Source organism: Mchenga conophoros, linkage group LG7 (assembly GCF_057382185.1).
Source record: "Mchenga conophoros isolate Kocher_MC1m ecotype Shallow Benthic linkage group LG7, M_conophoros_male_GT1.1, whole genome shotgun sequence".
Lineage (NCBI taxonomy): Eukaryota > Metazoa > Chordata > Actinopteri > Cichliformes > Cichlidae > Mchenga > Mchenga conophoros.
In genome coordinates this window covers 58,519,827-58,533,487 of record NC_140532.1, presented here as the reverse complement: position 1 = coordinate 58,533,487, position 13,661 = coordinate 58,519,827, and the positions used below count along the sequence as shown (strand labels likewise).

General features: G+C 40.5%; 1 protein-coding gene across 2 annotated transcripts in view; it reads left to right on the top strand.

The window, feature by feature from the left end:
- LOC146571307 (ras-specific guanine nucleotide-releasing factor RalGPS1-like) overlaps positions 1-13,661 on the top strand; it is a 96,701-nt gene that overhangs the window by 34,113 nt on the left and 48,927 nt on the right. For both annotated transcript variants that reach the window (XM_085280461.1, XM_085280462.1), the window contains exons 6-8: positions 3,441-3,524; positions 7,201-7,290; positions 10,887-10,979. In XM_085280461.1, coding sequence (XP_085136587.1) covers positions 3,441-3,524; positions 7,201-7,290; positions 10,887-10,979 — 267 coding nt within the window. The remainder of the gene's footprint in view (positions 1-3,440; positions 3,525-7,200; positions 7,291-10,886; positions 10,980-13,661) is intronic.

The window sequence follows — 13,661 nt, the reverse complement described above, 5'->3', positions numbered from 1 at the left end:
TGGAAAAATACATTCTTGAAGGCTCTTTGCATAATTAATCACCAGTCTCTGGTATTGACTAGTTGAACTGTAGTCCTCCAGGTTCAGATCTGTTGTTTCAAATCTGGGCTTTAATTAGGCTATTATATAACCCTGAAATTCTTCTTTTTGATATATTCCTTGGAGAAATTTTCTAGTGCTAGGTTAGGATCTATTTCTCTTCCAACTTCAAGTTTCAGACAGATGACGACATTATCTTGCACCACTGCTTTTGAAGTGTTACAGAATTCAAATGGAAATTAGAAACCACAAACTGCCCAATCTGTAACACAGCAAAAGCAGAACACTTCCTCCACCATGCATCTGCTTCTTCATTGAAATCTGTCTTTGGTTTGTGCCAGTTATCTCTACTATATTGGTCAGACAATTCCATCTTTGACAGAAAGTCTGGTCAGTCTTTATGCTTTCTGGTAAACTGTAGTTTTGGATGGATGTAATTTTTGGACAACAAAGGCTTCTCTTGGGTCACCTTCTTTTTCCATAACGCATTTGGGTCTTGAGCTGAATATGGTGGGGTTCTTAACAAAGTAGTTGTCATTCGTTGTTCATTTTTCAATTATTCAGTTGCATGTGGCTGAGGTAGTACAGTGGGTAGTCTACCAATCAAATGTTAGTTTAGTCCTGAACTCCTCAAGTTCACATGCTAAAGTTTCCTTGGAGAAACATTCTCTGACCCCAAATTGCCCCTAGTGCATCCATCATAGTGAGTGTATGTGTGACAGAAAGTGTTAAGTCAAAGTAAAAGCTCCCTTGGAATGCTGGAATGTTAAAATCACTGGGCTCCATTGCTGACTGTTTGTATATGGGCTGCACAACTATTGAGGCACAGTGCAAGCGGAGCAGTACACAGCCTGAAAAACAAGCCTGGGGTTAATGAAATCCAAGACTTAGAGAACTCTCCACACATGCCTCTGCCATGAGAGAAGCGAAGCAAAAATTTCAGGTTGCAACTGTTGATTCATCTGTGTTTTAAATACTTTGAGCAAAGCATTTAGGACTTTCCAGCAGTTAATCTCTACATCTGTCCACATATCCAGATCTAATTAAACATGAATCTGAATACTTGGTGAGTGGCACGTTGAGAGTGGGAGCCCGTTGCAGCAGCTTCCTTAGTTGCAAAGCATAACAAACTGCCCTGTACAATGTATCTCATTGTACAACTGTATAGTGACAATAAAGACATTCTATTCTATTCTATTCTATTCTATTCTATTCTATGGCTGTATAAAAGATGGATGATTTGTCTCCTCCTATTGTACAAAAATGAAGAGAATGATGAGAATAAGAATATATATATCAAAAAACAATCACATGGAAATATTGTAACTTTCACTTTGTCTTTTAACCTTTTCAATAAAATTGCTACATTTTTCACTGATAGTGTATACTATAACTTATCCTTTGTACTTTCAGTGAGTTAATTTTAGACTTACTAGAAATCTATTAAAGTTTATTTAAATATGACCTTCTATGCAAACACCTGGAATGGTTTGATCTGCCTATTGGGTTTGAGCTGCCTATTGGGTAGATCAATCCATGTCCAAGTGTTGAAGTTGTCCTACTGCTGACTTGGAATGTTACTGGCCTAAACCCAAAAGATTAATAGCAGCAGGGGGGCATCCCGTACAGAGTCAGTGAAATGAATCTGTTTTTCAACAGGTTTAGTTTTTGAATCCCTGTTTACCCTAAACACTAAATACAGCCTTAACACGCCCTCAGCCCATTATACAGTTCTCAACACGACTGTGACAGTTGGCCAGGTAAGAAGACAGCTGGAAAGGTTAGACCAAGCCAAGGCTCAGGAATGATCGCATCATTCCAAAGCTCCTAAATTTATGTGCTACCCAGCTGCCTGGCATCCTGCAGCAACTCTTCAACTTGAGTCTTTTACAGAAAAAGGTACCAGTGCTAGACATCCTGTTTTGTGCCGGTACCAAAGAAAGCGATTCCTTCTTTATAAATCTTTATCACGATGTCACATGTCATGCAGGTGTTGGAGAGACTGGTTCTTGGCTGGCTTAGCTTACATGATCTTGAATCTCTTCAGTTTGCTTATCATCCTCTTGTGGGGGTGAATGATGCTGTTATTTACCTATTACAGAATACTCATTCTCACCTGAATAGTGAGAAGATGAGTGAGAAGAAGCTCAGAATGGATTTCACCACTTCTAATGTTTCCTGGATTGCTGTATATATAAGTCAGATAGGCCTCAGTTGGTGCAGCTAGGGGCACCCTGTCTGACGTGGTGGTTAGTAATGTTGGCGCACCATAGAGGACAGTCGTATCTCCATTCCTGTTTACTGATGTGGATTGCAGATTTCCAGTATAGGAGTAAAACATGCCACCTGCAGAAGTTCTTTGACACTTCACTGATTGGGTGTATAAAGGGTGGAGTGGAATTGGAATACAGGGTGAGGTGAGGAGCTTTGTGGAAAGGTCCAGCAGAAATGACCTCTTTCGGAATGTAAGCAAGAAAAAGAGATGGTTGACTTGCAGAGTAACAAAAAAAGAAAAGGAAAAAAAACTTCTACAACAAGCCTGTTAACATCATGGGTCATTGCAAACATAATGATAATGAATTTGTTGAGAGAGCAACATCATTAAAAGGATATAAAAATAAATTAAAAGAATCAGAATAATTTAACTGCAGAAAAGAGATTTAGGATGTGAGAGCTAACTACATGGCAAACGGGAGACGAAGACACAAGGAGAGAGAACTTAAAAAGAAAGGATGAAGTAAAAACTTCCTGAGAACAAATGCCACTCTGAAACCCAAAGTAAAAACAAGGTCCAGTATCTGTCCTTTACTATGTGTGGGGCCAGACACATATTGGGTAAAATGAAAACAATCCATGATACTGATAAAGGTCCTGGTAAAGAGGTCAGAGTCATCGCATCAACTATAACTAATCTGGACAGCTTCATAGTGGAAGATTAGAGTGTCACTTGAACTCCTTGAAAAAGCAGATGATACAAATGCACAAAATGGGAAGATTATTCTTATTCCCTGCTTCAATCAACTGTATTTGAGACAATGAAAAATGTCTAACTTTCATAGAATGACATGAGGATCTGTTTTCAAACACAGCAGCAAAGCCTCCAACTGGACCGGATGTATGAGGCTGACTAGCAATAAAAAAGCAATAACCACCTGAACAAAGTTTGATGGGGAAAAATTCAGTTAAACCTGTGTGAAAACACCCTAAATGGCAGTTTGTTATTTTGCAGCAGGGGAATCCCATATATTCCTAGTTTCACAAGTGTTGCTGACCACGAATAATGTGGTGTGATCATTCCTTGTCAGTTTAGTAAAATGCATAAATATATATAGTGTCAGCAACCACACTCCAGGTGCTATTGGTGATTCCTGAAATAATTTTTCTTCTTTCCTACTCTGCAGGAGCTGGCTAGTTGTGGATGGAGTGGGAAGGAGAAACACAGTTTAGCCCCCAATGTGGTTGCATTCACACGTCGGTTCAACCAGGTTTGTCCCATACGATTTCTAAAGCACATATTTGTTTTAGTCTTCTGGTCAGGTAGGGACATTCAAGGTTCAAATCTATTAATACTAAGGTGTCAGACTTGACGGCCCACTTTTATTTTAGCTTTACATTGAACGCAATATTTTTGAGCATTTTTAAGTTCAATATATGGAGTTAAAAAATGAAAATGAAACTAGGGAGTTTAAACTATAGTTCTTTCAACTATAAAGCTCATAGTGAACATTCTTGGCTTTGATGTTAATAAAAAACTTGATGCTGCTCAAAGGTCATTAGTTAACCCTTTAAAGCCAGTCGGAGCGGGCATGCTCCATTTTGATCTATTTTTAAATCCCTGTAGAACCGGAACCACGTAAGCTAGCGCAATAATTTTTTTTGCATATGAAACCGGAGGAGTTGTACTTACATCTCATGCCATCAGCTTGTGCTAGGTCACAGTTTCCTTCCACATATAGCTTTGCAAAAATTGCATAAAAAGCGCTTGCAGGAACAAAAACATAATATTCCAGAAACACGCTTTGCCGAGCCAATCAGCTGTTTGTAACACTTCCTACATTGAAATAGACGTCAACGCAAACGATCGCATGTCCGCCATTTCCTGCCCGAAACCGGAAGTGATGTCATTTTCGCAGAAAATGTAGTTTTTTACTTGTAGGCCTTAAAAGCCTATACTGGTGTTTTTAAAAGTCATGTTTGACTTTAGACTTTTCTGAATAGTTTCTGGGATGCTTAGAACTCAAATTGCACTGCTTTAAATAGTTTATTTTGATGCACATTTTCTTTGCAAATTTGCATTATAGGATTGTTTTTCGTTTTTTCTGCAGTATATAAAAATTGGTGTATCTCAAAAATAAAACTATGAAGACACTCAAAATAAATTTCCTGTGGTTGTAAACTATTTTTTGCAACTTTTTTGTATTTAAAGTTTTGAGGGATAAACTTCTTAAATTTCTCTAATTAGAAATATATGTAAAAAACAAAACAAAAGCGATTTTAAATTTTTCTGTAGTTTATTGCAGTTTTTTGCAATTTATGTGGTTACTATGGATTTAATGCATAAATATTATTAAAATTTGGGCTATAACAGTTGTATTGATGTACAGTGGGGCAAAAAAGTATTTAGTCAGCCACCGATTGTGCAAGTTCCCCCACTTAAAATGATGACAGAGGTCAGTAATTTGCACCAGAGGTACACTTCAACTGTGAGAGACAGAATGTGAAAAAAAAATCCATGAATCCACATGGTAGGATTTGTAAAGAATTTATTCGTAAATCAGGGTGGAAAATAAGTATTTGGTCAATAACAAAAATACAACTCAATACTTTGTAACATAACCTTTGTTGGCAATAACAGAGGTCAAACGTTTACTATAGGTCTTTACCAGGTTTGCACACACAGTAGCTGGTATTTTGGCCCATTCCTCCATGCAGATCTTCTCGAGAGCAGTGATGTTTTGGGGCTGTCGCCGAGCAACACGGACTTTCAACTCCCGCCACAGATTTTCTATGGGGTTGAGGTCTGGAGACTGGCTAGGCCACTCCAGGACTTTCAAATGCTTCTTACGGAGCCACTCCTTTGTTGCCCGGGCGGTGTGTTTTGGATCATTGTCATGTTGGAAGACCCAGCCTCGTTTCATCTTCAAAGTTCTCACTGATGGAAGGAGGTTTTGGCTCAAAATCTCACGATACATGGCCCCATTCATTCTGTCCTTAACACGGATCAGTCGTCCTGTCCCCTTGGCAGAAAAACAGCCCCATAGCATGATGTTTCCACCCCCATGCTTCACAGTGGGTATGGTGTTCTTGGGATGCAACTCAGTATTCTTCTTCCTCCAAACACGACGAGTTGAGTTTATACCAAAAAGTTCTCATTTGGTTTCATCTGACCACATGACATTCTCCCAATCCTCTGCTGTATCATCCATGTGCTCTCTGGCAAACTTCAGACGGGCCTGGACATGCACTGGCTTCAGCAGCGGAACACGTCTGGCACTGCGGGATTTGATTCCCTGCCGTTGTAGTGTGTTACTGATGGTGACCTTTGTTACTTTGGTCCCAGCTCTCTGCAGGTCATTCACCAGGTCCCCCCGTGTGGTTCTGGGATCTTTGCTCACCGTTCTCATGATCATTTTGACCCCACGGGATGAGATGTTGCGTGGAGCCCCAGATCGAGGGAGATTATCAGTGGTCTTGTATGTCTTCCATTTTCTGATGATTGCTCCCACAGTTGATTTTTTCACACCAAGCTGCTTGCCTATTGTAGATTCACTCTTCCCAGTCTGGTGCAGGTCTACAATACTTTTCCTGGTGTCCTTCGAAAGCTCTTTGGTCTTGGCCATGGCGGAGTTTGGAGTCTGACTGTTTGAGGCTGTGGACAGGTGTCTTTTATACAGATGATGAGTTCAAACAGGTGCCATTCATACAGGTAACGAGTGGGGGACAGAAAAACTTCTTACAGAAGACGTTACAGGTCTGTGAGAGCCAGAGATTTTCCTTGTTTGAGGTGACCAAATACTTATTTTCCACCCTGATTTACGAATAAATTCTTTACAAATCCTATCATGTGAATTCATGGATTTTTTTTTCACATTCTGTCTCTCACAGTTGAAGTGTACTTCTGGTGCAAATTACTGACCTCTGTCATCATTTTAAGTGGGGGAACTTGCACAATCGGTGGCTGACTAAATACTTTTTTGCCCCACTGTATAGCAACTTGAAATGCTCCCAAAAATGGCACTACAACATGTAAAAATATAAAGTAAGCTCTGGCGGACTTAGTTCTATGGTAGGTCTTAAAGGGTTAAAACCAGGAAGATGCACTCTATCAATTATGACAAATTTCATCTTCATCATTGTTTTTGTATGAAAAATACTGATGGATTCAATCTATGATGCATTACTGGTGAAGATAAATGCTGTTTTTTCTCTTATTTAAAACCTATAACTACATTTCACAGTCAAGTAAGCACTTTACCTTCTATATTCCCCATTTGCTAATCTTGGTAGATCTGGTGTAATTACTATTGAAATGGACTTTTCACAAGCTAGAGTCTTTCTTTCCCCTTGGAGCTCTTATTTTTTGTTTTTTAAAAGGTTTTTTTTAAAGGTTCTTTAAAATCAAGATGTATTATATTTAAAAATGTCAGCCAGCTAACTTTCACTGCACTTTTTTTCAAACATTATTGTAACTATTCTGGTTATAACTAGTTAAGTACGTTTGTTATATATATGCATATTTTGGCTCTTAATTTTCAAATTCTTCCAGGGGAGTAGGCCTCAAAATTGTAGGAAGACAGGGCAAATAGGTCTTGAAAATGAAAAGTATGCCTATATTTAACAAAATTATTGTCTTAGTTTTTATTAGAGTATCATCTAAAAAATATACACTCCAACATGAGAACTGACTAAAAATAAAATTATCTTCATTTTGATATTAGAAATTTCATGTTGTTTCATTGTATTTTACAGTACTACACTATACATCACTAGTTGTCTTCTGTCTTCAATTTGGAGTGTGTGTGTGTGTGTGTGTGTTAATGAGTCATTCAAAATCTGTGGGATCATGAAAATCCTAAATAAACAGACTTAATCCTCAGAAGTTTTGTGTGTATGTGTGTGTGAGCATGTGCCTGTGTTTCAAATTATATTTGTGTGTTTTAGGTGAGCTTTTGGCTGGTGAGAGAAATCTTAACTGCCCAGACACTGAAAATCCGAGCAGAGATACTGAGTCACTTTGTCAAGATAGCAAAGGTGAGTTCAGATGATGATGAAGATGATGACGACAACCTTTTATTTAACATATACACAGCTGCATATACACATGTGCACACACATATGTATACACATTCACACAGATATGTGCTCAAACAACATACACTATATGTCAATGACATGTAATAACCTCTCAATCATTAAGTCTGAAATGGAGTTGAAAGAAGTTTATACACACTTATTAATCCCTACCCCTGCTCAACACACTATTGATTTACCATATTCATCATTACCACCATTTCCCACTAGTACTTGTATAGACTTACCACACAGTGTTGGGGAGGAATATATATACTGGCGTTATGTATTTAAAGTACAAAATGAGTAACTGTATTCCATTACAGTTACCGTTTAAATAGGCAGTAATCAGAATACAGTTACTTTATTGAAATAAATAGAATAAATAGTCTTTTCCGATTTAGGCTAAAGGCTAAACGCACTTGGGCGCATGGCTGAGAGCGGCCAGCCTGAGTTCGAGTATGACCCGCTGCTCTTTTTTTTTTTTAACTTTTTTTTTTTTTACTCAATTTCCATCTGGGATTAATACAGTTTCTCTCATTCTGACTGCTGGAAACCCAAACAAAACACACAATAAGAGGCTCTAATGTAAGTGTCCTGTTAATTTTGGTGGCGTCAGTTACACAATGGACCCAGAGCCAGCACAACAGAGCCAGCACTGCACGGGCAGGAATGCATTTCTTACTTGGAAATTCCAACACTGCTTCATAAGAAGAATGGGATGGGCAAAACTTCAGTATCTTTGATGTACTATTACTGTATGATTTTTTTATTTATTTATTTTTTTAATTACTATTAATAAAGGATTCCTGACACTGAGCTAACATTGTTAGCTGAGGTCAGTTAATAGACTGCAGACTTTTAGACCATTTCTAAATACTCAAGTACGGGAGTCCGTATTCGCGTTTTCGATAGCCTGGACTTTGTAAGGTCACATGGGAGTCCAGACTTCCAGACAACGCAGCGCGATTCTGCAGTGGGTGCTGTTCTCTCACAGCAACATTCTTGTAAGATGCATGCGTGTGCCTTTTTCTCCCATCGTCTGACTCCAGCAAAGGAAAAACTATGATCGGGAGTTGCTGGCCATTAGAGGTGGGAATCACCATACATCCCACGATACGATATTATCACAATACTTAACGCACGATACGATATTATTGCAATTTTTTAAAATATTTTGCGATATTCAGATTCTGTACATAAAGGTAAACTTTATCAATATTCATTTTATCTAATATCAAAGTCTCACACTCAGTCTTTCTCTCATGTCAGTTTTATTGTTGACAAACTGAACGGTTTGTATTACAGTCTAGTCCAACTTAACTGAATGCAACCATCTGGTACAATTATAGCTATTCTGAACTATGCAATTTATGAAAACTATGCAGCCCATTCAGCAACTGAAGAATTTGAAAGTAAATTAAAACAAAATATAATTTTACATTAAATAAAAAAGTTTTAAACTTAATTAAAATAAAACATGTCTTAAATTAAAATAAGTAAACTGTCGTGTTTATTGCTGCCAAAAAAAAAGTTAAACACATTTGGACAGTGAAGGAATGTCAGGATTCTTGCTCAGAAAAAGGAGTTGATCAACATGCTCTGAAGTCAGAGCATGTTCCACTCCACAAAAACTTTTTTTGTAACAAAATATCGATTTCTGCTGTCCCTGTATCGATACATTATTAGCAAACAAAATATCACGATACTACACAGTATCGATTTTTTTCCCCCACCCCTACTGGCCATGAAGTTGGCATTGGGGGAATGGAAGCATTGGCTTGTGGGCTCAGAGCATATATTTATTGTTTAGACAGATCACAAGAATATTGCCTATGTGTAAACTGCAAAAAGATTAAACTCCCATCAAGGCAGGTGGGTCAGCTCTCTACCCACTTTAATATTTCTATAACCTACTGGCCCACTGTCAGACGCCTTGTCTAGACAATTTGCCACTTCCAACAGCTCACCTGAGGATGAGACGATTCTGTCCTCATGCTGGTTCCGTAACCTGGGAGATTAAGTCTGAGATCGTCAGTGCCCAGAAGAGGGAGCCATACCCCACTACAGGACCCCCAAATAGTCTCTATGTTCCCACAAGAGTTCAGTTTAAAAGTAATTCATTGGGCCCAGACTTCAAGATTCACCTGCCATCCTGGCCATCCTTGTCCAAGGATGTCTAGGAATATGTTCCAACCCAGATGTGCTCAAAACAAAATTTCCACTTCCCTACCTGTAAGACTCCTGAAACCCCTACCCACACCTGGTCATCCGTGGTCTCACCTAGCCCTAGATTCAGCATAGACTGGTTCTCCAAAGCTGTCCATTTTGCTGCTCTTCCTAAACTCCTATCAGCTCTGGAAATTGCAGAAAAACTCACCCACCACATTTTTAGACTTATCTGCATTCCTTATGACATCATTTCTGACTGGGGCCCCCAGTTCACATGGAAGTCCCATCTAAAAATGGGTAAAGTACGTCCACAACTCCATGACCTCTGCTGCTACAGGCCTATTACCCTTTCAAGCATTGCTCAGTTATCAGCTGTCTGTCTGCCCAGCCATCAAAGGTGAGACCTCCGTTCCCATCTGCAGATGCTGCTACCTTTGGAGAGCTACTTGCTCCACACTGCTAAGGACCGAGGAGGAAAACAACCTTTTGGCCATCGAACCTTGACTCCATCCTGCCAGGACAGCCAGATGGTTTGGCTATTGGCAAAAGGCATTCCTCTCCGTACGGAGTCAAAGAAATTGTCCAGATTGAGATAGACTTTATGATTAACCCTGTTGCTGCCCGGTTTAAATTGCCCTCCGCCCAGGCCCTCTCTACCCGTCTGGGTCATTGAGGTTGAGATGTGGAAGATATGCAAAGGGTATATTAAGGGGGTCAGGGCTACTTTCAAGGTCCCTCAGTTTGTGTGTGAGTCAGTATGCACATCTTATTTCCCAAAAAATACAAATTTATTTGGGAGAGAAAAAGATTTATATAGCAGGGTGTCTCGGTGGTGCAGTGATTAGCATTGTCCCCTCATGTTTCTAGTGAAAGATGAGGGGACAATGCTATAGTTATGTGAGAGTGTGTAGTTGTCTGTTTGTCACTCAGAGATAGCTTGGAGGGACTTCAGTCCCTCAGACCTTTAAACATGTACAGTTTTTTTTAAAGGACAAGGTGATATAACACAGTGGCTGTTAAATTTAAAATGAGCGCAAATGTTGCAAGAAGCAAATTTCTCAGTGTTCATATTTTAGTGAAGTTGTCTTTTTTGCTATTCTTAGTTGAATATAACCTTTAAATAATTTGTAATTTGTAAATAAGACTTTTTTTTTAAAATTGTATTTTTACTCCGCATCTTGGTACTTTATCCAAGTAATAATTGGAATTTGTTTTGTTGTGGTGTGGTATTTTTTTTTCTTCATTAGTAATTAGTACCATAACTGGTAATCACTAATAATGCCTAATAAAGCCTAATAACCAATTAAAATTAAAGGAAAACTAAGTTACTTTACGCATTCCTATCCTGTTCCTAACATGTCTTTTATAATCGCTCTTGTTTACAGAAACTGTTGGAGTTGAACAATCTCCATTCTCTGGTGTCCGTGGTTTCTGCTCTGCAGAGTGCGCCGATCTTCAGACTCAGCAAAACCTGGGCGGTAAGATTTCAGCTTTGTGCATGCCTTAAAGTCTTACTTCTGTAATTCATAGTTTTGACAAGTCATGAATATGTTGTTTTTTGTTTGTTCTTTAAATTAGATGCTACTGTGTGCCAGTGATGACATTTACCTGTCATGGGTATCTATTTATCGTAGGTCAATTGCCGTTCTCTTTTGAACTTGTATTAAACTTAACTAACATATGGTATTACCAGTTAATGTATTTATACGACACTTTGACCCAGTGTTTTGACTTGTATTTTGTTATTTGTTGCCCGTCCATGAATCACTGCTTTATTGTGTATCCTAGGGATCCCAGGGGCCATGTTGTTGGGGGGCTTTTGCCCCCTGATAGGGTCACCCGTGGCAAATTGGTCCTGGGTGAGGGAACAGACCCAGAGCAAATCAACCCCTAAGAGTATACAATCAAGGGAACAGTTCACCATACCTGGGATAGGGTTAGCAGAGCTGCGCCCTGGAGCCAGGCCTGGGGAGAGTGCCCTAGGGTGAGCGTCTGGTGGCCGGGCTTTAGTCCATTGGGCCAGGCCAGGCACAACCCAAAAAAGGGACATGAGCCCTTCCTTCTGTAGGCCCACTGCCTGCAGGAGGTGCCGTAGGGGTCGTGTGCAATGTGTGTTTGGCGCTAGCCAGGAGGGGAGGCCCTGGTGGGCCTCAGCTACCAAGATTAGCAATTGGGATATGGAATGTCACCTCTCTGGTGGGAAAGGAGCCTGAGTTAGTGTGTGAGGTGGAAAGGTACCGGCTAGATATAGTCGGGCTCACCTCATCGCATGGCTTGGGCTCTGGAACTAGTCTCCTGGAGAGGGGCTGGACTCTGTCCCAGTCTGGAGTTGCCCTTGGTTGAGAGGCTGCGGGCTGGGGTGGGTATCCTAGTATCCCCTCAACTTGCTGCTTGTATGTTGGGGTTTCTCCCGGTGGACAAGGGGGTTTGTTCTCTGCGCCTTTGGTGCGAGGAAACGGTCCTGACTGTTGTCTGCACTTATGTGCCAAATGATGGTTCAGAGTAACTGCACCACCTGGTGGTGAGTTGGATCAGGTGGCCGGGCAGGATGCTGGACAGTTAGTCAAACCTTGGATACAGGAGGAACAATGTCGTTTTTGTCCTGGTCGTGGACCACTAGACTACCTCTTTACCCTCTTGAGGATACTTGAGGGTACATGGAAGTTTGCCCAACCAGTCTACATGTGTTTTGTGGACCTGGAGAAGGCATTCGACCGTGTCCCTTGGAGTGTCCTGTGGGAGGTGCTTCAGGAATATGGAGCATCTGGCCCAGTGCTACAGGCCATTCGATCCTTATACAACCGTTGCAAGAGCTTTGTCCCATAGCCAGCAATAAGTCAGACTCATTTATGGTGGGTGATGGACTCCGCCAGGGCTGCCCTTTAGATTGATTGGTGCTGCAGCTGCAGTGATGAGCTGAATGTAAAAGCGAAGTTCTCAATTTACCGGTTGATCTATGTTCCTACCTATGGTCATTAGCTGTGGGCAGTGAAAGAAAGAATGAGATTGCGGATACAAGCGAGGGAAATGAGCCTACTCCAAAGGGTGGCTAACCTCTCTGAGATAGGGTGAGAAGTACGGCCATCCGGGAGGAGCTCAGAGTAGAGCGGCTGCTCGTCCATATTAAAAGGAGCCAGTTGAGGTGTTTCAGGCATGTCCCACCGGGAGGAGGCCCTGGGGCAGACCCAGGACACGCTGGAGAGATTGTATCTCTCGGCTGACCTGGGAACGCTTTAGTGTCCCCCTGGACAAGCTGGAGATGGTGACCGGGGAAAGGGAGGACTGTCTGGGCTTCCCTGCTTAGGCTGCTGCCCCCGTGACCTGGCCCCAGATAAGCGAAAGAAGATGGATGGATGTTTCTCTTGATTATAGGTTGTAGTTCACTTTTAGGATCCCTGACTGTTTCTATAGTCTTGTGTCTTTGTCTGTCTGCCCCGTCTGTGCCCTGTCTGAGTAGTCTTGTCTCCCCAGTCAGTCATGTTTCCATGTTTAGCTCTTGTCCTTGTGTCAAGTTCACGTTGCATTCTAATAGTCCATTTTACTTAGGAAGGTTCCTAACTGAGAGATGTGACCTGAAAGTAGCTGTATGGCAGCCTTAATAAGAGCTGTTCCAGCTCTCCAAACACTAAGGAAAGGAGCTTCTGTGCTTCCTTTATTGCTTTCTTTAGCGTAGGATAGCATTAAATTGTGTTCCACAGACTTTGTAATTCACGTTTGCATAATTTGTTTAAATATTCTCCTCATGAAAATAAAACTTATAAATACATATGCCATAAGGTCAGCCAAAAAATACTCCTGTTCACAACTTTGTCATAGAATTGACACTGCTTCTTTTGTAAATTCAGCGGTTGTGCTGCTGCTAATGTTTGTAAATCTGGTCCTAAATGTTCCTTCTCCTCCTTTAAAATTCCAAGCTTTATAATGAAGTAATATTTTTCATAGGCTGTTCTCATTTAAATGACCTCCATACAACAACGGTGTTAGAACACTTTTGAGATGAATTAAGATTAAGATTTGAGCATTTTGTAGTCTGTCTTCTGCACATTGCAGTTTCAATACGGTGGTCATTTATTAAGGTGAGACAAGTGTAAGGTCATTCCAATTCCACATGGTTCTTCTCTTTTTCCGAAGTCCTTGGTAATTCTTCTACCTGCCCTATT